This window comes from Leucoraja erinacea, chromosome 2 (assembly GCF_028641065.1).
Source record: "Leucoraja erinacea ecotype New England chromosome 2, Leri_hhj_1, whole genome shotgun sequence".
Classification (NCBI taxonomy): domain Eukaryota; kingdom Metazoa; phylum Chordata; class Chondrichthyes; order Rajiformes; family Rajidae; genus Leucoraja; species Leucoraja erinaceus.
The window spans coordinates 29,321,180-29,348,936 of NC_073378.1; the positions used below are offsets into that span (position 1 = coordinate 29,321,180).

General features: G+C 49.0%; 1 protein-coding gene across 1 annotated transcript in view; it reads left to right on the forward strand.

Moving 5' to 3' along the window:
• Positions 1-11,402, forward strand: part of nedd9 (neural precursor cell expressed, developmentally down-regulated 9) — a 75,147-nt gene extending 63,745 nt beyond the window's left edge. The window contains exons 5-8 of the mRNA XM_055653978.1: positions 673-1,950; positions 5,519-5,608; positions 10,231-10,999; positions 11,051-11,402. Coding sequence (XP_055509953.1) covers positions 673-1,950; positions 5,519-5,608; positions 10,231-10,740 — 1,878 coding nt within the window. The 3' untranslated portion in view covers positions 10,741-10,999; positions 11,051-11,402. The remainder of the gene's footprint in view (positions 1-672; positions 1,951-5,518; positions 5,609-10,230; positions 11,000-11,050) is intronic.
• Positions 11,403-27,757: the final 16,355 nt, after the last annotated feature.

The following is a 27,757-nucleotide window of genomic DNA, read 5'->3' on the forward strand; positions in this document are numbered from 1 at the left end:
GTCATATGGAGGTTAACACAGGGTCAACGGTACAATGAAATGTTTTGGACAAGACAACAGGTCGCCTCAGCAATGATATTACAAGGATAAAATAAAGGAAAAAAAAAAGATAAGATTAGATTTTCACCACCCTCAGTGTGAAAAAGTTACCTCTCAGATTCCTATTAAGTCTTTTCCCCTTCACCTTTAACCTATATCCTCTGGTCCTCGATTCCCCTACTCTAAGCAGGAGACTCTGTGCGTCTACCCGAATCTATTCCATTCATGATTTTGTACACCTCTATAAGATCTCCCCTCACAGAGAGTGTTGAGTGTGGAATTCTCTACCTCAGAGGGCGGTGTAGGCAGGTTCTCTGGATGCTTTCAAGAGAAAGCTAGATAGGGCTCTTAAAGATAGCGGAGTCAGGGGATATGGGGAGAAGGCAGGAACGGGGTACTGATTGGGGATGATCAGCCATGATCACATTGAATGGCGGTGCTGGCTCGAAGGGCCGAATGGCCTACTCCTGCACCTATTGTCTATCATCCTGCGCTCTATGGAATAGAGACCCAGCCCGCTCAACCTCTCCCTGTAGCTCAGACCCTATGGTCCTGGTTTCTCTTGTTTGTTGTTGATGTGAGGTTCTGTTTGAGAAAGTTTATGTGACATTATCTTCTGCCTCTTGGCCACAGCTTTACGACGTCCCGCCGTCTGTGTACAAGGAGACGTTTGGTGGTGGGGACAAGGAGTCGAACTACGACTTCCCGCCACCGATGAGGCACCTGGCGGACCCACTGAGTTGCCCCAAGGCTGAGGGTTTGTACGATATCCCCCCGGCGTCGGTGAAACCGCCGGCCCCCGGCCACCCGGTGGGTTCGGTGAAGCAGTCCATCTACGACGTGCCGCCGGCGGTGGCCAGCTCGGAGTTGCTTTCCAGCAGACTGTGCGGCGTCTACGACATCCCATCGGCCGGCCAGCGGCCGAGCCCGCAGGGGGACGTGTACGATGTCCCGCGGGGAGTGCTGGAGCTGGGCCGGCCCGCCACGCCGGGGGATGGGGCCTCGTCGGTCTACGACGTGCCGCCGCGGGTCTCGCAGGACGGGGCGGCGGCGGCGGCAGCGGACGGGATGAACCGCCTGTCGTTCTCCAGCACCGGCAGCACCCGCAGCAACATGTCCACTTCCTCCTCCACCACCTCCAAGGAGTCCTCGGTCTGCGCCTCGCCCGTCCCGGAGAAGAAGGCGCCGCCGGGGGGCGACCCGGACTCGGCCTTCGACAGGCTCAACCAACTCCAGCAGGCCCTGGACGGCTCGGTGCGGGGCCTCCAGGCCTTCGTCTCCCCCGACTGGCGGTCGTACGAGGCGATGGGGAAGAACCTCAACGATATCCACGCCGCCGTCGACAAAGTCAAGCACTCGCTCCAGGGCTTCATGGCCTTCGCCCAGGGGGCCTTGGCCAACGCGGCCCGCCTGCCCGACTCCGCGCTCCACAACAAGCTGAGGAAGCAACTGCAGCGCCTGGACGACTCCTACCAGATCCTGCTCCACACCGGCCAGGCCCTGGACAACAGCAACTGGTCCCTCAACCTCCTGCTGGCCAACAGGCCCCTGGGCAAGAGCGACCACCTGGACCGGTTCCTCATGGTGTCCAAGATGGTGCCGGATGATGCCAGGCAGTTGGCATCCTCCGTCAGTGCCAACGCCGAGCTCTTGTTCCGGCCCAACGGCGGCGGCGGCAGCGGCGGCATCGTCGGGGCGACCAACCTCCAGACCGTTCATGAGATGAACCAGGGGCCCGCGGACGACCAGGCCTCCACCAACTGCAACCAGACCCACCCGCAGGCCGACCAGACCTTGATCCAGATACAGTCGCTGTACGGCCCACCGCACCGCGACCACCAGGACCACGGCAAAAATAAAGAGCTCTTCGATAAGAGTTGGATGGAGGACTACGATTACGTCCACTTGCAGGTTAGTGGAACAATTCCTCACCTCTTCGTCTTCAGTCTTGAGTGGAGTTTAGTTTGCCGCTTCCAGTAGCCCTTGCTTTCCCTTTCTCTCTTTCTATCCATCCCCTCCACCTTCCCAGTTCTCCCACCAATCTAACTGTCTCCGACAAGAGTCATAGAGTGATACAGTGCGGAAACAAGGCCCTTCGGCCCACTTTGCCCACACCGGCCAACAATGTCCCAGCTACGCTAGTCGATTCTATCCCTGTACCGCCCACTCCCGACATCAGTCTGTGGAAGGGTCTCGACCCGAAACGTCACCCATTTCCTCTCCTCAGAGATGCCTGTCCCGCTGAGTTACTCCAGTATTTTGTGTCTATCTTTCGTTTATTGTCACGTGTACCGAGGTGCAGTGAAAAACTTTTGTAGCGTGATGACCAGTCAGCGGAAAGACAATACGTGGTTACAATCGAGCCGTCCACAGTGTACAGATACTGGATGAAGGGGATAACGTTTAGTGCAGGATAAAGTCCAGTAAAGTCCGATCAAAGATAGTCTGAGGGTCTGCAATGAGGTAGATAGTAGTTCAGGACCACTCTCTGGTTGTTTATTTATTTATTTATTTATTTATTTTTATTTTTAATCAAAAAATTTATTCAATTATTAAAAAATAATATTTACACTACAATACAACAAGCCAGAACCCACCCCCATAAATACAATACAAACATATATCCATAATAAACTATTATACAATTATGATACAATCCTTATTGAGGATACATTCAACATCCTGCGGAGCCCAGCGGTCCCGGAACTCCCCCAGGGTGCCCACAGACACGGACGTAACCCTGGAAAAGGGGCAGGCAGCTGGCTCGGGTAGAGCCCTCCGCCGTCTGGCGCCGTGACTCACGGATGGCCAGCTTAGCCAGGCCCAGGAGCAACCCAACCAGGACATCTTCAGCCCTACCCACTCTCTGGTTGTTGGTAGGTTGGTTCAGTTGCCTGATAACAGCTGGGAAGAAACTGTCCCAGAATCCCTGGCTTTAGAGAGACAGCATGGGAACAGGCCCTTCGGCCCACTAGGTCCGTGCCGATCATCGTACACTAACACACTAGGGACAATTTACAGAAGCCAATTAACCTACAAACACACACGTCTTTGGGGAGTGGTGGAAAAACCGGAGCGTCCGGAGAAAACCCATGCAGGTCACGGGGAGAATGTACAACCTCCGTAGAGACAGCACCCGTAGTCAGGATCGAACCTGGGTCTCGATTTAATCAGAAGGACAGACGCACACGCACACCCACACACACACACGCAGACGCACACACACACCTACACGCACACGTAGATACACACGCACACACACACAGCCAGGCAGACGCAGCCAGACAGACGCAGCCAGACACATGCACACACACACGCACAGATACACACGCACACACACACACACAGACACACACACACACACACACACACACACACACACACGTAGATACACACGCACACACACACACAGCCAGACAGGCGCAGCCAGACAGACGCAGCCAGACACACGCAGACACACACGCACAGACACGCACACACGCAGACGCACACGCACACCCACACGCACATGCACACGTAGATACACACACACGCACGCACACACAGCCAGACAGACACACGCAGACACAGACACACATGCAGACACACACACGCAGACACACACACACAGACACACACACACAGACACAGACACACACACACACACACACACACACACAGACACACACACACCAATGGCAAATTACATAGGCCCACTAATCCACCAGCCTGCACATCCTTGGAATGGGTGGGGGGGGGAACCAGAGCACCCGGAGGAAACCCACGCAGGTCACGGGGAGAACGTACAAACTCCACATAGGCAGCGCCCGCGGTCAGGATCGAACCCGTGCCTCTGGTGAAGTGGGCAGCAGCTCCACCGGCTTGTTCACAGTGATAATAGACAATAGGTGCAGGAGTAGGCCATTTGGCCCTTCGGTCCAGCACTGCCTTTCAGTGGAGTGCAGATGAAGGACACTGTTTCCTTTAGGACACAGTACAAGAGAGCATCTTACAGAATAAGGAGATTACAGGTCAGCTGGTATTAGCTACAGGGAGAGTTTGGACAGAATTAGAAACATAGAAAATAAGTGCAGGAGTAGGCCATTCGGCCATTCAATATGATCATGGCTGATCATCCAAAATCAGTACCCTGTTCCTACTTTCTCCCTACATCCCTTGATTCAGTTGGCCCTAAGAGCTAAATCTAACTCTCTCTCGAAAACATCCAGTGAATTGGCCTCCACTGCCTTCGTTGGCAGAGAATTCCACAGATTCACAACTCTCTGGTTGAAAAAGTCTTTCCTCATCTCAGTCCTAAATGGTCTACTCGTTGTTCTTAAACTGTGGCCCCTGGTTCTGGACTCCCCCAACATCGGGAACATTTTTCCTGCATCTAGCCTGTCCAATCTTTTAAGAATTGTAAATGTTTCTATAAGATATCCTCTCATCTTTCTAAACATTAGTGAATACAAGCCCAGTCGATCCATTCTTTCATCATATGTCAGTCACGTCATCCCGGGAATTAACCTGGTGAACCTACCCTGCACTCCCTCAATAGCAAGAATGTCCTTCCTCAAATTTTATATGTTTCTATGTCACAGTTAAAGAATAAGGAGGTAGGCCATTTAAGACTGAGATGAGGAAACACTTTTTCACCCAGAGAGTTGTGAACCTGTGGAACTCTCTGCCACAGAAGGCAGGCATCGGCGGTCACTCGAAACGAGTATGACTGTCCTCTTTTGGGAGGACGCCTGTGCGTGACTTTGTTTAACATGGGGAGACTGGTGCACAGACAGCCACCCCACGGTCCTTGATAGATCTGGGTCAGGATCCAGTGGCATGGAGTCCAAGACGACCGGAGACCCTTTTCTGCTGCAGCCTTCATCCGCCTTCCCAGCCGTTGTGACGCTCCACTAAGGTCAGCCATCGTCCTCCGCCTGTTCCACCGTTGAGGTCTTGGTTGGATTACTCTTTGTCAGGGACCTCCCCCCTCGACCTTACCGCCATGGGTGGCCCTACCAGGAGCACAGCTCCAGACGGCATCGCTCTCAGGATCTCAGGACCACACAAGCTTCTCCACCACGACAAGGTGACAATCCACGAAGACAGGAGGCCGATTCACTGGATGTTTACACGAGAGTTAGATTTAGCTCTTAGGGCTAACGGAATCAAGGGATATGGGGAAAAAGCAGGAACGGGGTACTCATTTTGGATGATCAGCCATGATCAATTTGAATGGCTGTGCTGGCTCGAATGGCCGACTCCTGCACCTATTTTCTATGTTTCTATGTCACCTATTCCTTCTCCCTAGAGATACTGCTTGTCCCGCAAAGTTACTCCTACATTTTGTGTCTATCTTTGGTGTAAACCAGCATCTGCAGTTCCTTCCTGCACATTTTGGTTGATTGTGTGTTTGCTAATCACGATATCTACGGCACCCCATTCAGTGGTTCCAAGAGAGGATATTTTTTATAATGTTTTTTTCTCTTTAATATTAAAGGGGAAAGATGAATTTGAGCGACAACAAAGGGAACTTCTGGAAAAAGAGAATATAATTAAACAGAATAAAGTGCCTCTGGAACAACATCAGGTATGTTTTGTGATTCATAGTCACAGAGTGATACAGCGTGGAAACAGGCCCTTCAGCACAACTTGCCCGCACCGACCAACATGTCCCATCTACACCAGTCCCACCTGCCTGCGTTTGGCCCATATCCCTCTAAACCTGCCCTATTCATGTACCTGTCAAACTGTTACTTAAACATTGCGATAGTCCCTGCCTGAATTACTGTACCTCCTCTGATAACTCATTCAATAGATAGTAGGCAAAAGGTGCAGGAGTAGGTCATTCGGCCCTTCGAGTCAGCACCGCCATTCAATGTGATCATTGCTATTTACCCACAATCAGTACCCCGTTTCTGCCTTCTCCCCATATCTCCTGACTCCACTATCTTTTTTAAGTAAGGAAGTTTATTGGCCAAGTATTCACATACAAGGAATTTGCCTTGGTGCTCTGCCCACAAGTAACAACGTGACATACAGTGACAGTTACGAATCTCAGAAAACACTAAACATTAATAATAATAAGACATTAATGATAAAACACCATTGATCAAGCATATGAACCAAGAAAATACCAGATCAAAGGGAGGCTACAGATTTTTGGCTGTTGAGTAGAGCAACTATATAACATATAACAATTACGGCACGGAAACAGGCGATCTCGGCCCCACAAGTCCCTGCCGAACAACTTTTTTCCCTTAGTCCCACCTGCCTGCACTCATACCATAACCCTCCATTCCCTTCTCATCCATATGTCTATCCAATTTATTTTTAAATTATACCAACAAACCTGCCTCCACCACTTCCACTGGAAGCTCATTCCACACCACTACCATTCTCTGAGTAAAGAAGTTCCCCCTCATGTTACCCCTAAACTTCTGTCCCTTAATTCTGAAGTCATGTCCTCTTGTTTGAATCTTCCCTATTCTCAAAGGGAAAAGCTGATCCACATCAACTCTGTCTATCCCTCTCATCATTTTAAAGACCTCTATCAAGTCCCCCCTTAACCTTCTGCGCTCTAGAGAATAAAGACCTAACTTATTCAACCTTTCCCTGTAACTTAGTTGTTGAAACCCAGGCAACATTCTAGTAAATCTCCTCTGTACTCTCTCTATTTTGTTGACATCCTTCCTATAATTGGGCGACCAAAATTGTACACCATACTCCAGATTTGGTCTCACCAATGCCTTGTACAATTTTAACATTAGATCCCAGCTTCTATACTCAATGCTCTGATTTATAAAGGCTAGCATACCAAAAGCTTTCTTTACCACCCTATCTATATGAGATTCCACCTTCAAGGAACTATGCACGGTTATTCCCAGATCCCTCTGTTCAACTGTATGCTTCAATTTCCTACCATTTACCATGTACGTCCTATTTTGATTTGTCCTGCCAAAGTGTAGCACCTCACATTTATCAGCATTAAACTCCATCTGCCATCTTTCAGCCCATTCTTCCAAATGGCCTAAATCACTCTGTAGACTTTGGAAATCCTCTTCATTATCCACAACACCCCCTATCTTGGTATCATCTGCATACTTACTAATCCAATTTACCACACCTTCATCCAAATCATTGATGTACATGACAAACAACAAAGGACCCAACACCGGTCCCTGAGGCACCCCATACTTTAAGAGCTTTATCCAACTCTCTTTTGAAAGCATCCAGAGAACTGGCCTCCACCGCCCCCTGAGGCAGAGAATTCCACAGACTCACAACTCTCTGTGTGGAAAAAGTGTTTCCTCATCTCTGTATCAAACACCCACCACCCTTTGTGTGATAAGGTTACCTCTCAGGTTTCTATTAAATATTTCCCCCCTCACCTTAAATTTATGTCTGGTTCTCGATTCTCCTACTCTGGGCAAGAAACTCTGTGCGTCGATCCGACCTATTCCTCTCATGATTTTGTACATCTCCATAAGTTCACCGCTCATCTTCCTGCTCTCCAGGGAATACAGACCCAGCCTACTCGACCTCTCCCTACTGCTCACACCCTCTAGTCCTGGCAACATCCTCGTAAATCTTCTCTGCACCCTTTCCAGCTTGACAGCATCTTTCCTATAACATGGTGCCCAGAACTGAACACAATACTCTGAATGCGGCCTCACCAACGTCTCATACAACTGTAACGTGACCTCCCAACTCCTACGCGCAAGTGTGGGAATGTTTTCTATGTTCAATAATCCGAAATAAATCATTGGAACCACCACAGATAATGTTAACTCTTCCACGTTGTTACGGGCTGGCACGGTGACTCACTTCGGCGACCTAATTGGCGACTTTAGAAGAGTTTGCCCTCGACTCATACTCGCAGCAAGGTCGACACAAGGTCCTAGGAGGTCTTTGTAACTCTCCTTCATGCTCGAGAGTGGTCCCCGCGTACACGAGGCCTCAGCCAGGTCGCGGCGTATTTTTCAACGTGCTGAAAAAAGTCCGCGGGTACAAAAAGGTCGCCATGGAAAAAAACTATATTTTTTTTACTCGTGGGTTTTGTCGAAGTAGGTCGGCATGTTAGTCATACGTAATCGAGGGTAGTCGAAGGTAGTCGTAGATAGTCTTCAACATAGTCGAAGGGAGGTCGAAGGAGGCCGTCTTCACTCTCCACTATTCGGTGTCCAATTTTCCCGAAGTTAGTCGAAGCTAGTCTTCAACATAGTCGAAGGAGGTCTTCAACATGACATATTTTCAAACTCTCCTAAACCCTTCTAAACTCGCCAATTATGTCGCCACAGTGGGACAGCCCCTTTACAGTGTCGGAGACCCGGGTTCGATCCCTACTACGGGTGCTGTCTGTACGGGGTTTGTACGTGCTCCCCGTGACCCATCCATTTTCTCCAGAGTTGCTGCCTGTGCCGCTAATATACTCCGGCACTTTATGTCTACCTTCAGTATAAACCAGCATCTGCAGCACTGTTTCGGCTCTAAACTAAGATGATCGTGTCTGCAGCGAATACTCTGCCAGTTCTAGATGTGTTGTACTGGTTTGTTTAAAGCACTAAATGTGGGCGGTCACGGAGGCGCAGCGGTAGAGTTGCTGCCTCACAGCGCCAGTGACCCAGGTTCGATCCCGACTACGAGTGCTGTCTGTGCGGAGTTTGTACGCTCTCCCTGTGACCGAGTGGGTTTTCTCCGAGATCTTCCAGTCACCTCCCACACTACAAAGACGTGCAAGTTTGCATGTGTAAATTGTCCCTAGTGTGCATGGGATAGTGTTAATGTGTGGGGGTCGCTGGTCGGCACGGACTCCGTGAGCCCAAGGGCCTGTTTCCGCGCTGTATCTCTAAACTAAACTAAATATGTACAAATCTGGTAATGTAATACACGCCAGCCCAGTTTTAGCTCCATTGTGTCTCTGCTCGACATGAATGGACCCATTGACACACCCAGGTAATTTAGGAAGCTGTTCCCAGCACAGGTCAATCACACCCTCCTTCCCACAACGCCCATCACCACGAATAAAACACAGCACAGTGTCTCATCCGTAGAGTTGCTGCCTCACAGCGCCAGACACCCCGGTTCCATCCTGACTACGGGTGCCATCTGTACGGAGTTTGTACGTCCTCCCCGTACCCTGCTGGGGTTTTGTCCGGGTGCTCGGGTTCCCTCCCGCACTCCAAAGGCGTGCATGTTTGTAGGTTAATTGGCTTGGTATAAATGTAAATTGTCCCCAGTGTGTGTAGGATAGTGTGAGTGTGCGGGGATCGCTGGGCGGCACGGACTCGGTGGGCCGAAGGGCCTGTCTCCACGCTGTATCTCTAAACTAAACTGAATACTTAACACGCTGACGTGGAAACACGGCCTGCCGACCAGCGATCACACCGTACACTGGCAAGTACAGGAGAAGGCAGGTACAGGATACTGAGTTGGATGATCAGCCATGATCATATTGAATGGCGGTGCTGGCTCGAAGGGCCGAATGGCCTACTCCTGCCCCTATTTTCTATGTTTCTATCCGACACACTGGGGAAAATTGTTACAACTTTTGCCAAAGCCAATTAACCTAACGTTTCAACATTTCAAGGTTCATGTGGCAGCACGATGGCGCAGCGGTAGAGTTGCTGCCTTACTGCGCCAAAGACCCAGATTCAATCCTGACTACGGGTGCTGTCTGTACGGAGTTTGCAAGTTCTCCCTGTGGCACGCAAGAGGCAGGAAACATGTTCCCAATGTTGGGGGAGTCCAGAATCAGGGGCCACAGTTTAAGAATAAGGGGTAAGCCATTTAGAACGGAGACAAGGAAACACTTTTTCACACAGAGAGTTGTGAGTCTGTGGAATTCTCTGCCTCAGAGGGCGGTGGAGGCAGGTTCTCTGGATGCTTTCAAGAGAGAGCTAGCTAGGGCTGTTAAAAATAGCGGAGTCAGGGGATATGGGGAGAAGGCAGGAACGGGGAACTGATTGAGGATGATCAGCCACGATCACATTGAGTGGCGGTGCTGGCTCGAAAGGCCTACTCCTGCACCTATTGTCAACATTATTCCCTTATCATGCATTTATCTATACGCTGGATCGATAGTAATCATGTATAGTTTTTCCGCTGACTGGTTAATGCTTTTCACTGTACCTCATGACAATAAATTAAACTAAACTGAAACGGAAACCATAAGTGAAGTCTGACGCTAATTGTGTCACCGTTGTGTTTCAGTTGAACCAGTTCCAGGAACTGGAGAAAGAGGTCACCAAGCCAGTCGAGAACGATTTGTCAAAGTGGAAAGTACGGCATCACGTTCCCCAGAAGAGCAGCAGCCTGGGCCCACAAGACAAACAGCTGCTCGTCTTCTACTCCGAGCAGTGTGAGACCCACTTTGTGACGCTTCTGAACGCCATCGACGCCTTCTTCAGCTCCATCAGCAGCGGGCAGCCCCCCAGAATCTTCGTGGCCCACAGCAAGTTTATCATCCTCAGCGCCCACAAGCTGGTCTTCATCGGGGACACGTTGTCGCGCCAGGCCGTGGCCCAGGATGTGCGCAATAAAGTGTTGAACTACAGCAACCTGCTGTGCGAATTTCTGAAGAGGATCGTCATGGCAACCAAGATGGCCGCCTTGCAGTACCCCAGCACTGCCGCAGTGCAGGACATGGTCGACAAGGTCACTGAACTGTCCTGTCACTCGCACCAGTTCAAAGTCCTTCTACTGCACTTGGCGTCCTTATGAAGGGGGCTCGCAAAGCGCTGGTGTAACTCGGCGGGTCGGGCAGCATCTCTGGAGGAAAAAAAAGACACAAAGTGCTGGAGTAATTCAGCGGGTCAGGCAGCATCTCTGGAGAAAATAAAAGACAATGCTGGAGTAACTCGGCGGGTCAGGCAACATCTGTAGACAAAAAAAAGACAAAATGCTGGAGTAACTCAGCGGGTCAGGCAGCATCTCCAGAGAAAATAAAAGACACAGAGTGCTGGAGTAACTGGGAGGTCAGGTCTCATCCGTGGAGAACATGGATAGGTAACTCAGTAACTCAGCGGGTCAGGCAGCATCTGTGGAGAACATGGATAGGTGACTTTTCACAGAGTGCTGGAATAACTCAGCGGGTCAGGCAGCATCTGTGGAGAACATGGATAGGTGACTTTTCACAGAGTGCTAGAATAACTCAGCGGGTCAGGCAGCATCTGTGGAGAACATGGATAGGTGACATTTTGGGCCGGGACCCTTCTTCTGATTGTTCAGATATTGTTTTAAAGCAGATTAATTCTGAATCACAAAAGCTATTCTCGTTTTGTAATTGTATTATAAGAACGTGGTGGTTTTAAATTCAACTCTTGTGCAGATTGTTTTTATATTACTGTGTTTTTCTTACTATATTTTCATGCTCAAAGTCTGAATGAAAAGAAATGTCGTTCTTTAAATGCTAATCACATGCATATAATATTAAATTATCTAGATTTTAACGTTACCTAAATGACTTTGAATTGTACTCCGCATCGGGTATAATCACACTTTGGCATAAACTTATGTTGTACTACTTAAGTTGGCGACACACATTGTGTGTACGTTAAATCATTTTTAACAACTTCACATTTCAGTATTCCCTGTTGCTCCTTTAGAGTGGTGGAGACGTACAGCACAGAAACAGGCCCTTCGGCCCTACTCGTTCACGCCGACCCAAATGCCCCACCTCACTAGGACGGCACGGTGGCGCAGCGATAGAGCTGCTGCCTCACAGCGCCAGAGTCCCGGTGTTCCATCCCGACTACGGGCGCTGTCTGTACGTTCTCCCCGTGACCTGCGTGGGTTTTCTCTGGGATCTTCGGTTTCCTCCCACGCTCCAAAGACGTACAGGTTTGTAGGTTAATTGGCTTGGTGTAAATGTAAATTGTCCCTATGTATGTGTAGGATAGTGTTAGTGTACGGGGGTCGCTGGTCAGTGTGACCTGGTGGGCCGAAAGGGATGTTTCCACGTTGTAGCTCTAAACTAAACTAAACTAAACCTGCTCACATTTCACCTTTCCTATCCAAGATTGTGAAGAGTGTTTTAGAGTCGAGAGTGTCCCTTCTCCCCATAACCCCCGACACCCATACTAAGAGGCAGTCACGGTGGCGCAGCGGTAGAGTTGCTGCCTTACAGCGCTTGCAGCGTCGGAGACCCGGGTTCGATCCCGACTACGGGTGCTGTGTGCACGGAGTCTGTACGTTCTCCCCGTGACCCGCGTGGGTTTTCTCTGAGATTTCCGGTTTCCTCCCACACTCCAAAGACGTGCAGGTTTGTAGGTTAATTGGCCTGGTAAAAATTCAAATAGTCCCTATTTATTGTGTGTGTGTAGGGTAATGTTAAGGTGCGTGGATCGCTGGTCGGCGCGGACCCGGTGGGCCGGAGGGCCTGTTTCAGTGATAGATAGTATGGTTGTAAAATTGTCCCTAGTGTCCTGTAGGATGGTGTTAGTGTGCGGGGATCGCTGGTCGGCGCGGACCCGGTGGGCCGAAGGGCCTGTTACTGCGCTGTATCTCTAACCTAAACCAGTCAAAAGACAAGCAGAGAATGAAGGTCTCTGGATCGTATGCAGGCAGATGAGATTAATTTAAGTTGGTGTCATGTTTAGCGGGGACATTGTGATCCAAAGGGCCTGTCCCTGTGCTGTACTGTTTGTTCTTTGTTCGATAGCAAAGAATGTCTGTGTGCCGAACACCAAGAATAATCCATTTGTTAATTCATCACCCCGCCATCTTGCACACAGCTCCATCTCCTAATGTCTGGCTGACTAGATATTCAAAACCTACGTTTGTGCCACATGAAGTCCTTGTTCAAGATTTATCGGATGATGAATAATCCACTACAGATTGCCTTGTGTGGATGCAGATAAAAGTTGTAATCTGTGCTGTAAAGTTTGAGACCACGTAAGGCCCTGTTGTGACTAGCACAAAGAAAACACGTCCGACATCTTGTCAGTAAGATTTAATCTGAACAACCCACGGAAACTTCTCCAAGGTCACCTGACCTCAATCATGAGGCACAGGCATTTATATTAAAGGGGCACTGGCATTTATATCACATATACATCACATCTCCCCCTTTACTTTAATTACATCACATCTCTCCCTTCAACGTTGGGGTCAAAACTAATAACTTGAACCTTTAATCAATTTAATGTGGATAAAGTACCACAAATAACACAGTGCTCTTCATACTACAAAACTATTAAATAATTGCCCAACAATTTTACATAACAAGTCGAGTTGGGGGTTTTGACCATCGCCCACTTCTCGTGCAATTCATATTTCCAACTCGTTCTGTGTGGTATTTCTGTTGTGTGCGAGTGTGGCTTGGCTCGCTTTGAGCCGATTCCCCCACCACAGAACCTTGTGGTGCGGCCTGTGATAGTTCTCTTGAGTCTGGGAGACTAGCTCCTTGTGGGAGAGGAGCTCCTGCTTGTGGGAGAGTGTTCGCACTTGTCTGCTGCGTGTTGCCAGGGCACGGCTCAGCTGCTTTGTGCGCAGGTCGTATGTCCTTCCTGTGTCTGCGGAACTCAGTACCACTCGGTGTAGAGATGACGTCGCTCCGAGGGGACAGGTTTTCTCTTGCAATCCGGCCACGTTGCCACTCGGGCGGTTTGGCACAAAACCACACCTGTTGTTCCAGGCACGGCAGCGGCTCGGCGCTCGCCTTCTCATTGAAGTATGCTGCCTGTTTGTCTTGCCGGACGGCCAGTTGTGGTCCCGTGGGAGGGACATGATGTGGCAGTAAGAGCGGTAGAGTCGATGGCAAATTGCATCTTAACAGTCTACTGTTCGGCTGCTGCTTCAGCTATCAGACACATGTCACTGCATTTTTCCAGTGTTAAATCATCGCATTGTAGTAGTTTTTTCCGGAGCGGCTGGCTGGTGATGCCCCAGACAATTCTGTCCCGCAGCAATAAACCCCTCAAACCTGCACGTCTTTGGAATGTGGGAGGAAACCGGAGCATCCGGAGAAAACCCACGCAGGTCAAGGGGAGAACGTACAAACTCCGTACAGACAGCACCCGTAGTCGGGATCGAACCCGGGTCTCTGGCGCTGTGAGGCAGCAAAACCACCGCTGCGCCACTGTGCCGCCCTGGTTGATGTCAGCCTATTGCTCAACGAGTCTGAAGAATAGCTCTACCAATTTAAGCTTCCCCCCCCCCCCCCCCCCCCAGGCCAACGAGATTGAATGAAGTGTTTGATGTGTCTGAATCTCACAGATAGACACAATCATATGTTGATAGATTGGAGCGGCTGGGCTTGTACACTATGGAATTTAGAAGGATGAGAGGGGACCTTATTGAAACATATAAGATTATTAAGGGTTTGGACATGCTAGAGGCAGGAAACATGCTCCCGATGTTGGGGGAGTCTCGGTCTCGGGTAGAGACCGATGTCGGGAGCTCCAAACGACGCAGAAGGTTTCAACCAGCCCCGACCTGAGGTCAGATCGCGGAGGTGCTGACATCCCCCCGATGCAGGAGGGTGATCACCCCGACACGGAGGGCCCAAACAGCGCCGGCTCCGGGAGCCAAGATCGTCCCGTCAACGGAAGGCTCGAGGCCCCCGACCGCGGGAGAACAAAGAAGGGAAGAGATTGAACTTTTTTTTTCGCCTTCCATCACAGTGAGGAATGTGGAGGAGTCACTGTGGTGGATATTTATGTTAAAATGTGTTTTGTGTGTTCTGTTGCTTTTTATTGGTATGACTGTACGGTAAATTAAATTCCTCGTATGTTGCAAAACATAACTTGGCTAATAAAGTAATATTATGATTATAATTATTATAATACACTATATCAGCATTTGAGGATGCTTCTTCCCCCCCTCCCCCCCCCCCCCCCCCCCCCCCCCCCCCCCCACCTCCGCAGTTCAGGAAATCCCCCAAGGTGATCGTGGACAGCGCGCAGAGCCCTCTGCCGCCTGGCGCCGTGACTTAAGGGCTGCCAGATGTAAATTGCTCCTAGTGTAGGCGGTGCTGGCTCGAAGGGGCCAGAATGGCCAGACCCTGCACCTATTGTCTATTGTATTGGGAGTGGATGAGAAAGTAGTATAACAGAACTAGTGTGAACGGGTGATTGCTGGACGGCATGGACTCGGTGGGCCGAATGGGCTTATTTCCATGCTGTATCTCCAAACTCAGTTTCACTGCAGGAGAAGAACAGATATCTGAAGTCAAAGACCTTCATTAATTTGTTGTCTTGTTCTGATTAGATGCTGTGTTTATCACCATAGTGTACTGTGTTTAGATTAGTTTTGTTTTTTTTTAGTTTAGAGATACAGCACGGACTTCGGCCCACCGAGACCGCGCCGACCAGCAATCCCCCCCGTACACTCGCGCTGCCCTACACACACTAGGGACAATTTACAATTTTACTGAAGCCAATTGACCTACAAACCTGTGCGTCTTTGTGTGTGGGAGGAAACCGGAGCACCCGGGGAAAACCCACGCAGGTCACGGGGAGAACGTGCAAACTCCGTGCAGGCAGCACCCGTAGTCAGGATGGAATCCGGGCCCTGTGGGGCAACAGCTCTACCGCTGCACCACCGTGCTGCATGGGTATCTAAACTCTAAACACATCTTCACTGTGTGAGCAGAAAAGATATCTTAAGGGCCTGTCCCACTTGCATGACCTAATTCACAACCTTTTTTACTCGGGGATATTTTTCATCAGGCTAGACAAAACGCCCCGACCTACTTGATGCCACGAGTACCTACGACTAGCATCACGACCTACCTACGACCTCGTGACGACCATGCTGCGAGTAGGAGTCAAGGGCAAACTCGGCAGAGGTCGTGAAAGTGGGATAGGCCTTTAAGTCGATGAGTTCATCAGTTCATGTGATAGGAGCAGAATTAGGCCATTCGGCCCATCAAGCCTACTCCGCCATTTAATCTTTCCCTCTCAACGCCATTCTCCTGCCTTCTCCCCATAACCCCTGGCACCCGTACTAATCGAGAATATATCTGTCTCTGCCTTCATAAAATATCCATTGACGTGGCCTCCACAGCCTTCTGTGGCAATGAGTTTTTCATGAGCGTATTTATTTATTTTTGTTCTGAACAGTTGCAGTGTTTATCACCACCGTGTCCTGTGTCCCAGAAGATATTTCTCAGGATAGAATGGAACATTCTGTTATTAACAGTGACACTCTGTGACCAACTAATAATAATGAACAGAAGACTAAACCAAATTAATAGGAAATGTGAACATTTTTTCCAGTGTGGGCTGTTCATTAGGTTTATAGAGTTGTACAGCATGGTAACAGGCCATTCGGCCCAACTGGTCCATGCTGACCAAGATTCTCCATCTAAGCTAGTCCCATTTGTCCATTTGGTTCTTCTCCTGCCAAACCTTTCCTGTCCATGTACCTTCTGAACCTTCTGAATTTTGTAGTCGGCATATCGCCAACTTGGACAATTTTACAATTTTTTTTATCAAGCAAATTAACCTACAAACCTGTACGTCTTTGGAGTGTGGGAGGAAACCGAAGATCTCAGAGAAAATCCACGCAGATCACGGGGAGAACGTAAAAACTCCATACAGACAGCACCCGTAGTCAGGATCGAACCCGGGTCTCTGGCGCTGCATTTTGCTGTAAGGCAGCAACTCTACTGCTGTGCCACCGTGACTGCCCAGTCCAGCTGCCCTTAATGGGGCAGTTACAGTACCACATTACATATATTACAAGTTCACTGGTGATAGGAGTAGACTTTAGGCCATTCGGCCCATCTAGTCAACTCCGCCATTCAATCTTGGCTGATTTCTGCCACCTAATCCCATTTTCCTGTTTTCTCTCCATAACTCTTGACACAATAATACTTTATTAGCCAAGTATGTTTCGCAACAAATGAGGAATTTCATTTGCCAAGTCAGTCATACAAATAAAAAGCAACGGAACACACAAAACACCTTTTTACGTAAACATCCGCCACAGTGACTCCTCCACATTCCTCACTGTGATGGAAGGCGAAACAAAATGTTCAATCTCTTCCCTTGTAATTAAAAAAATTGTCCAAAATATCCACTGACCTGGCCTCCACAGCCCTCTGTGGCAATCAGTTCCACAGATTAACTACCCTCTGACTAAGAAGTTCCTCCTCACCTCCTTTCTAAAAGAGCGCCCTTTAATTCTGAGGCTGTGACCCTCTGGTACTAGGCTCTCCCACCAGTGGAAACATCATAGAACCATAGAAAATAGGTGCAGGAGGAGGCCATTTGGCCCTTCGAGCCAGCACCGCCATTCATTGTGATCATGGCTGTTCGTTCCCAATCAATAACCCATGCCTGCCTTCTCCCCATATCCCTTGACTCCACTAGCCCCTAGAGCTCCATCTAACTATCTCTTAAATCCATCCAGTGATTTGGCCTCCACTGCCCTCTGTGGCAGGGAATTCCACAAATTCACAACACTCTGGGTGAAAACGTTTTTTCTCACCTCAGTCTTAAATGGCCTCCCCTTGGTTCTATGAATGTGGCCCCTGGTTCTGGACTCGCCAACATTGGGAACATTTTTCCTGCATCTAGCTTGTCCAGTCCTCTCCACATCCACTCTGTCCCAATCCTCTCCACATCCACTCTATCCAGGCCTTTCATTATTCGGTGAGTTTCAATGAGGTCCCCCCTCAACCTTCCAAACTCCAGCGAGTACAGGCCCAGTGCCGTCAAACACTGATCATAAGTTAACCCATTCATTCCTGGTTTAGTTTCCAGTTTCCATTTGTGATACCACATGGAAACAGGCCCACAATCGAGCCGTCCACAATGTACAGACACAGGATAAAGTCCGATCAAGGATAGTCCGAGTGTCACCAATGAGATAGACAGTAGTTCACAACCGCTCTCTGGTTGCCTGGTAACAGCTGGAAAGAAACTGTCCCTGAATCTGGTGGTGTGCGTTTTCACACTTCTGTACCTTTTGCCTATATTCTGAATCATATCCCAGAACCAGGGGCCACAGTTTAAGAATAAGGGGTAAGCCATTTAGAACGGAGACGAGGAAACACCTTTTCTCGCAGAGAGTGGCGAGTTTGTGGAATTCTCTGCCTAAGAGGGCGGTGGAGGCCGGTTCTCTGGATGCTTTCAAGAGAGAGCGCTAGATAGGGCTCTTGAAGATAGCGGAGTCAGGGGATATGGGGAGAAGGCAGGAACGGGGGCCTGATAGGGGATGATCAGCCATGATCACATTGAATGGCGGTGCTGGCTCGAAGGGACGGACGGCCAACTCCTGCACCTATTGTCTATTGTTTATTGTCTATTCTATGTTATCCCATTTTCTCATCCACAAGGGGGCAAATCTTCAGAAGCCAATTAACTTACAAACCCGCACGTCTTATAATGTGGGAGGAAACCAGAGCACCTGGGGGGGTGAAACCCACGCAGTCACAGGGCTAACGTACAAACTCCGTACAGGCAGCACCCGAGGTCAGGATCGAACCCGGGTCTTTGGCGCTGTGAGACAGCAACTTTACTGCTGCGCCGCCCGCAGACTTGGTATAATGTACAGCGCAGATATTGTGGGCCGAAGAGCCTGTTCTTGTGCTGCGCTGTGCTTATGTTCTATGGAACAAGTGCAGTACACATCAGAGCAACGGTGGCACAGCGGTAGAGTTGCTGCCTCACAGCACCAGAGACCCGGGTTCCATCTGGACTACGGGTGCTGTCTGTATGGAGTTTATTCGTTCTCCCCGTGACCTGCGTGGGTTTTCTCCGAGATCTTCCATTTCCACCCACATTCCGTAGATATGCAGGTTTGTAAGAATTGGCTTGGTATAAATGTAAATTGTCGCCAATGTGTGTAGGATAGTGTTAGTGTGCGGGGATCACTGGTCTGTGTGGACTCTGCGGAAACAGGCCCTTCAAATCCTCTCGCAATGAAGGCCAACATGCCATTAACTTTCTTCACTGCCTGCTGTACCTGCATGCCTACTTTCAGTGACTGGTGTACAAGCACACCCAGGTCTCGTTGCACCTCCCTTTCTCCTAATCTGACTGCCATCCAGATACTAATCTGCCTTTGTGTTCTTGCCACCAAAGTGGATAACCTCACATTTATCCACATTATGCTGCATCTGCCTTGCATCTGCCCACTCACCCAACCAGTCCAAGTCACCCTGCGGCCTCATAGCATCCTCCTCCCAGTTCACACTGCCACCCAGCTTTGTGTCATCCGCAAACTTGGAGGCCATTCGGCCCATTGAGACTACACCACCATTCACGTGAGGTGGCCACCCACATGTTCTTTAAGATATAAAATCACAGCATCCATGGGATATTCGTGTGATCAGAGCCTGTTTTGCACAGTCAATCACTCTGCGTAAAGAATGTAGTTGAACAAAAGAGGAAAATGCCTGCAATTTCTTTTAAGACTCAAATTGCCTGCAGCTGAGCCCAGAAGATTCATTTTGAAAGACGGCAGGTTTGGAATGGAAGGCTTGCAATTTTATGTGTAGCAGATGTCCTCAATGTATATAACCTTAAAGCTGGCTGCTTTTAAAGACAAATGACAGTTCTTCGGTCTTACTGCCAAGGTGCACCAATCTTATTTTTCTCCCTTCATGTGAGACCTGCTGTTTTTTTTGTTATGAAGTGGTTTTCTCTACCTGACCAGTTATATAGTCATAGAGCGTGGAAACAGGCCCTTCGGCCCGACTAGCCCACACTGACCAACATGTTGAGGCCAGTTCATTGGCTATATTTAAGAGGGAGTTAGATGTGGCCCTTGTGGCTAAGGGGATCAGGGGGTATGGAGAGAAGGCAGGTACGGGATACTGAGTTGGATGATCAGCCATGATCATATTGAATGGCGGTGCAGGCTCGAAGGGCCGAATGGCCTACTCCTGCACCTAATTTCTATGTTTCTATGTTTCAATGTCCCAAAGCGAATGGCATGTTGGCCTTTATAACAAGAGGAATTGAATATAGGAGCAAAGAGCTCCTTCTGCAGTTGTACAGGGCCCTAGTGAGACCACACCTGGAGTATTGTGTGCAGTTTAGGTCCCCTAATTTGAGGAAATACATTCTTGTTATTGAGGGAGTGCAGCGTAGGTTTACAAGGTTAATTCCCGGGATGGCGGGACTGTCATATGCTGAGAGAATGGAGCAGCTGGGCTTGTACACTCTGGAGTTTAGAAGGATGAGAGGGAATCTCATTGTGAAACATATAAGATTGTTAAAGGTTTGGACACGCTAGAGGCAGGAAACATGTTCCCGATGTTGGGGGAGTTCAGAACCAGGGGCCACTGTTTAAGAATAAGGAGTAAGCCATTTAGAACGGAGACGAGGAAACACTTTTTCTCACAGAGAGTGGTGAGTGTGGAATTCTCTGCCTCAGGTTCTCTGGATGCTTTCAAGAGAGAGCTCCATAGGGCTCTTAAAAATAGCAGAGTCAGGGGATATGGGGAGAAGGCAGGAACGGGGTACTGATTGTGGATGATCAGCCATGATCACATTGAATGGCGGTGCTGGCTCGAAGGGCCGAATGGTTTACTCCTGCACCTATTGTCTATTATCTACACTAGTCCCATCTGCCTGCGTTTGGCCCATATCCCTCCAAATCTGTCCTATCCATGTACCTGTCTTAAACGTCAGGATAGTTCCTGTCTCAACTACCTCCTCGTTCCATACACCCACCATGTTTTGTGTGAAAATGTTACCCTTCAGGTTCCTATTAAATCTTTCTCCCCCTCAACTATATTCTGCCCTGTGTATCATCCCCTTTGCTCTACCTATTGTAGGTGAGTTTGCATGTGTGCGGGTGTCAGGGGTTATGGGAAGAAGGCAAGAGAATGGGGTTAGGAGGGAGAGATAGATCAGCCATGATTGAATGTCGGTGTACACTTGATGGGCCGAATGGCCTAATTCTGCTCCTGTCACTGAGGACATTGTAACCATATGATCTCTAAATTAAACCTAGCAGCACAGTGGCGCAGGGGTGGAGTTGTTACCATGCAGAACTTGCAGCGCCGGAGACCCGGGTTCCATCCTGACTACAGGTGTTGTCTGAGGGAGAGGGTGCACTGTCCTGTGCACGGCTGCCTAGCCAGCAGCTGTCCGTCTTTTCATCTCTCTTTTTTTAAATTTTTAGTTAGTTAAAGTGTTTTTGTTCTGGAGGTCTAGACTTTTTTATGTGGGGGAGGGGGGGGAGGGGGAAACTATCTTTCAGGGTCTCCTACCTGGTCGGGGAGGCGGCTTTTCTCCGGGTTGCAGCTTCGAACCGTCCTCGCAGCCTACCAGCGGGCCTGGAGCCGCGTTTCCTGTCGGGAACCTCCCAGTACCTCGGCTTCGGTGGCGGCACAGCGCTGGAGCACTATCGCGCAGCGGAGCGGGCGATGCATTGCCCGGGTCGCAGCGCTGGAGCTCCGGTGAGCTGAGACCGCCGGGTAAAACATCGCGGAGCTGCGGGACTGTGGAGCGGCCGGCCGTGGGCGGCGGCGCTGTACTTTACATCGGGAGCCTGGGATCTCTCGATGATATCGCCAGTGGTGGAGCTCCAACCGGCGCGGCCTTGTCGGCTTCGGAAGCTGCGACCTCCAGTGCGGAAGCGGCCGTTCCAGAGTTCCCAAGCCGCTGGGAGGATTCTCCCGACATCGGAGCACCATCACCCGGCGAGAACGGCCTGGAACATCGGGTCTCCGTGGAGGCAACTGTGGAGGCCTCAATAGGCCCGACTATGGGTGAACTGGGGATGGGGACTGGACTTTGTGCCTTCCCTCATAATGAGAACCATTGTGGGGGGATGTTCTTTATGTTTAAATCTCTTATTAATGTTATGTCTGTATTCTTTCTTTATGTGCTGCATGGCAAGAAGCATTTTACTACGCCTAGGTGTATGTGACCATTAAATTAACCTTTGAACCTTTGAACCTTTGAACCGAGTTTGTACGTTCTCCCCGTGACCTGCGGGGGTTTTCTCCGAGATCTTCTGTTTCCTCCCACACTCCAAAGTCGGACAGGTTTGTCGGTTAATTGGCTTGGTGTAAGTGCAAATTGTCCCTAGTGTGTGTAGGATAGTGTTAGTGTGTGGGGATCGCTGGTCGGCGTGGACTCGGTGGGCTGAAGGGCCTGTTTCCGGGCTGTATCTCTAAATTAAATTAAAAGAGTTTTTCTATTTTTTGTATGGCTTTGTAAATATTTGATTAATGTATAAATGTAAATAATTTGGTGTAGATATAGCTGCTGGTGTACATATGGTGTACATATAGCTGCTATATTTGTATGAGATAAATACAAGTAGTTGAATAAGGGGTGGGAGTTAATAAGCTTTGGCTTCTTCCTGCTCCTTTTCGGATACATACGATTTCATTTATTTATAGATATTGTTTATGACACTTTATAAATATTCTTGTTTTGTTTTTTGTATGCTGTTTCACACTTGCTTTTTATTCTTTTATTCTGTTCGAAATAAAGAATTAATAATAAAAATAAAGTTTATAATCAATAAATCAAGGTCCCACACATCTTTCCTGAGAATATACCTTATCTATTTCTCAAAGCAGCTAACCTTGTCCATGCTGGATCGTTTGCAAAGTTTGCGGCTTTGCCTCGAATGGCCTACTCCTGCACCTATTGTCTATTGTCTATTGACTGCTTCTTGTGTGAAGAAACACACTAGAATGCGGTTTATCACTGCTGCATGCGAAATGGAAAGGATTCTGTTTCAGAACTGTTGTAACATGTATGTGGTTGGATTTTACTTCTTGTGCAAGAGATGTGAACACTAGTTCTGCCCCCTCCAATGTCAGCACATCCTTCCTCAGATATCGGGCCCTAAACTGATCACAACATTCTAAATATTGTCTGACCAGCGCCTTATAAACCCTCAGCATTACATCCAAAATAGACACAAAATGCTGGAGTAACTGGGCCAGCATGGTGGCGCAGCAGTAGAGTTGCTGCCTCACAGCGCCAGAGACCCGGGTTCGATCCTGACTACAGGTGCCGTCTGTACAGAGTTTGTACCTTCTCCCCGTGACCTGCGTGGGTTTTCTCCGAGATCTTCGGTTCGCTCCCACACTCCAAAGACGTGCAGATTTGTAGGTTAATTGGCTTGGTGCACGTGTATATTGTCCCGTGCGTGTGTAGGATGGTGTTAGTGTGCGGGGATCGCTGATCGGTGCGGACCCGGTGGGCTGAAGGGCCTGTTTCCGCGTTGTATCTCTAAACTAAACTGAACTAAACTCAGCGGGCCAGGCAGCATCTCTGGAGAGAAGGAATGGGTGACGTTTCAGGTCAAGACCCTTCTTCACTGATTGTCACATGTCTAATCTTCAGACGGAAGAAGGGCGTTGACCCGAAATGACACCATTCCTTCTCTCCAGAGATGCTGCCTGTCCCGCTGAGCTACTCCAGCATGTTGTGTCTATCTTCAGTGTAAAGCAGCATCTGCAGTTTCTTCCTGCAGCATTATGTTGCTGTGTTGTGAAATCTCACAGCACTATACTAAACTGCAGGCTGCACCATGAATTTAGGCCAGAATGTTTTACATCCCAAATAAAATGGAGAGGAAAGGTTGAGAGGGATATGGGCCAAATGCAGGCTTATTGACAGACTTAGAGTCATACAGCGTGGAAACAGGCCCTTCAGCGCAACTTGCCCACACCGACCAACATGTCCCATCTACACTAGTCCCACCTGCCCGCGTTTGGCCCATATCCCTCTAAACCAGTCCTACCCATGTACCTGTCTCAATATCCGATTATATATAGTTCCAAGGCCTCCAACAAGGAGCATGGGAGGTCAGGACCGCTCTCTAGTTGGTGAGAGGACGGTTCAGTTGCCTGATAACACCTGGGAAGGAACTGTTCCTGAATCTGGAGGTGTGCGTTTTCACACTTCTGTACCTCTTGCCCGATGGGAGAGGGGGGAAGAGGGAGTGGTCAGGGTGCGACTGGTCCTTGATTATGCTGCCGGCCTTGCTGAGGCAGCGTGAGGTGTAGATGGAGTCAATGGTAGGGAGGTTGGTTTGTGCGATGGTCTGGGCTGCGTCCACAATACTCTGCGATTTCTTGCGGGTCTTCGATGGAGCTGTTCCCAAACCGTGCTGTGATGCATCCCGATAAAATGCTTTCTCTACGAAACTGAAACGAAATGACATTGAGCAGGGAAGTAACAAGATGTGTTGTGACTTTAATATATTTGGAAATTGTGGTCAGATACAGATGTTTCAGGAGGAAATTCCAGAGTTTCGGAACACCCAGCCTTCATCAGGAATTCTCTGATGTTTCAGCCCAAGAGCATGAATCTTCATTTTCAAATGAACTCAGTTTGGAATGGCCGTAAATGTGCCTGGTATCTGTTTAGTTTTGTATAAACATATCGCTCAGTCTGAATGTGTAGGAAGGAACTGCAGATGCTGGTTTAAACCAAAGATAAACACAGAATGGTGGAGTAACTCAGCAGGACAGGCAGCATCGGGTGACGTTTCTGATAGAGACTGAAGAAGGGTCTCGACCCGAAACGTCACCCATTCCTTCTCTCCAGGCCTGACTCGCTATTAATCCTGCATTTTGTGTCAACCTTTGGTGTAATGCAGCATCTGCAGTTCCTTCCTACAGCATGGAAATAGGCCCTTCAGCCCATTAATAAGGTCACAAGTGATAGGAGTAGAATTAGGCCATTCGGCCCATCAAGTCTGCTCCGCCATTCAATCACAGCTGATCTATCTCTCTTTCCTAACTCCATGCTCCTGCCTTCTCCCCATAACCCCTGCCACCTGTACTAATCAAACATCTATCTCTCTCTGCCTTAAATATATCTACTGACTTGGACGCTACAGCCTTCTGTGGCAAAGAATTCCAGATTCACCACCCTCTGACTAAATACATTTCTCCTCATCTCCTTTCTAAAAGAACGCTCTTTCATTCTGAGGCTGTGACCTCTAGTCCAAGACACTCCCACTAGTGTAAACATCCTCTCCACATCCACTCTAACCAGGCCTTTCATTATTCTGTACGTTTCAATAAGGTTCCCCCTCATTCTTCTAAACTCCAGTGAATTCAGGCCCAGTGCCGACAAACGCTCATCATAGGTTAACCTACTCATTCCTGGAATAATTCTTGTAAATCTCCTCTGGACCCTCTCCAGAACAAGTATATACTTGCTCAGATATAGGGCTCAAAATTGCTCACAATATTCCAAATGTGGCCTGACCAGCGCCTTATAGAGCCTCAACATTGATTTAGAATACAAGCCCTCTTGAAATAAATGCTAGCATTGAGTTTGCTTTCTTTACTACCGATTCGACTTGCAGATTAACTTTTTGCGAATCCTGCACCAGCACTCCCAAGTCCCTTTGAACCTCCACATTCTGGATTCTCTCCCATTTAGAAAATAGTCTCCGCCTTTATTCCGATGACCAAAATACATGACTCCACACTTTGCTACTCTATATTCCATCTGCCACTTCTCTGCCCACTCTCCTAACCTGTCCAAGTCCTTCTGCAGAGTCCCTGCTTTCTCTACACTACCTAACCTTCAACCTATTTCGTACCATCTGCAAATTTGGCCACTAAGCTTAAGATGGACCATCGAGTCTACACCAGCCATTGGTCACACAGCTGGACCATCCCATCACCAACTAGAGAGCAGACCTGAACTATCATCTCATAGAGTCAGAGTCATAGTCACAGGGATATACAACATGTAAACAGGCCCTTAGGTCCAACTTGCCCACATGTTCCATCTACACCAGTCCCACCTGCCTGTGTTTGGCCCATATCCCTCGAAACCCATCCTATCCATGTACCTACCATGTGGATTGGCGCGGTCTTTCCTGCCGGAGACCGGCCAGAGCTTCAACTTCAGCAGTGGCGCAGCACTGGGTTCCATCGCGGAGCGAGCAATGCCTTACTGGGGTCCCCGTGTTGGGGCTCCTTAGTGCTGGGACTGCCGACTTTGACACCGTGAAGCTGTGGTCTGCGGAGCCTCCAGCCGCGGGCGGCGCTGACTTTGACATTGTGGAGCCTGGGATCCTTGCCGGGTTCGCTAGCGTTGAATCTCCGCCCAGCTCAGGACTGTGGACTTCGGGAGCCGCCATCTCCGGCAGGAAGCGGCTGATTCGGAGGCTCGGGCCATGACAGTGTTCTTCCATTCGAGGGCCTGAAATATCGGGCCGCCGTCGCGGCGACTGTGGAGGCCTCAACAGGCCCCGACCACGGGTGAACAGAGGAAGTGGACTGAACTTTGCTGCCTTCCCTCACAGTGGGAAACGTTGATTCCGCTGTGGGGGGGGGGGGGGGGGGGGTGTTTTTTATGTTTTATGTTAAATTCTAAAGTGTTGTGTTTATCTTATTTGTGTGCTGCCTGGCCACTCAAATTTCACTGAAACCAATTGTCCTTTGCACTGTCTAAATGGTTCTTAAATGTTGCGCTAGTCCCTGCCTCAACTACCGGCTGAAGGTAATTGAGTCTGTGCGTTTCTGTACCGGCACGGTGGCGCAGTGGTAGAGTTGCTGGCTTGCAGCAGCAGAGACCAGGGTTCGATCCCGACTACGGGTGCTGTCGGTACGGACTTTGTCCCTGCCTTCCTCAACTACCTCCTTCGACAGCACATTCCATACACGCACCAAAAGTTACCCCTTAGGTTCCTAGTAAATCTTTTATCAAACTTTATCTTGCACCAGACGTTAAGGCCTTTATTATGTATCTGTACACAGTGGACGGCTTGATTGTAATTATAGTAATTTTGTTGACTTGTTAGCACGCACGTGACAATAATAATAAACTAAACTCAACACTAGTTCTATATTATCCCAGTTTCACATCCACTTCCTACATGCTAGAGGTGATTTACAGAGGCCAATTAATCTACAAACCCTATTGTCTTTGGAGTGTGGGAGGAAACCGGAGCACCCGGAGGAAACCCACGCGGTCACAGGGAGAACGTGCAAACTCCTGGGGTGAGGATCAAACCCGGGTCTTTGGCGCTGTGAGGCAGTGACTGTACCACTGCAGGGTGGCATGGTGGAGCAGCGGTAGAGTTTGCCGCCACACAGCACCAGAGACCCGGGTTCGATCCTGACTAACAGTTCTGTCTGTGCGGAGTTTGTACGTTCTCCCCGTGACCTGCGTGGGTTTTCTCCGAGAGCTCTGATTTCCTCCATCGCTCCAAAGACGTGCAGGTTTGTTGGTTGGTTGACTTCGGTAAAATTGTCCTTAGTGTGTGTGTGTGTGTGATAGTGTTAATGTGCGGCACAGACTCGGTGGGCTGAAGGGTCTGTTTCCGCGTTGGATCTCTAAACTACACAACTATACTAAACATGATGGAATGGTGGAGCAGATTCGATGGACCGAATGGCCTATTTCTGCTCCTACATTTTATGGTCTTATGATTCTATTCAAATTGTTTTGCAGATTTTGCAATACACAAGGTCTAAATCTGTACTTTGATGACTAAACAAAAATCAATAACCACAACTATTTGCAATATCATAGACCTTAACATTTCATTATTGCTGACACCAATGCTGTATTATTTGCATGTTTTTCCGGGTATGTTTCACAAGTGGGTTGGCACGGTGGCACAGCAGTAGAGTTGCTGCCTTGCAGCGCCAGAGACCCCGGTTCAATCCTGACTACGGGCGCTGTCTGTACGTGTAAATTGTCCCGAGCGTGTATAGGGTAGTGTTAGTGTGCGGGGATCGCTGGTCGGTGTGGACTCGGTGGGCCGAAGGGCCTATTTCCGTGCTGTATCTCTGAACTAAAACTCTACAAGTTTAAATGAATGAATTGCAGTTTCTTAT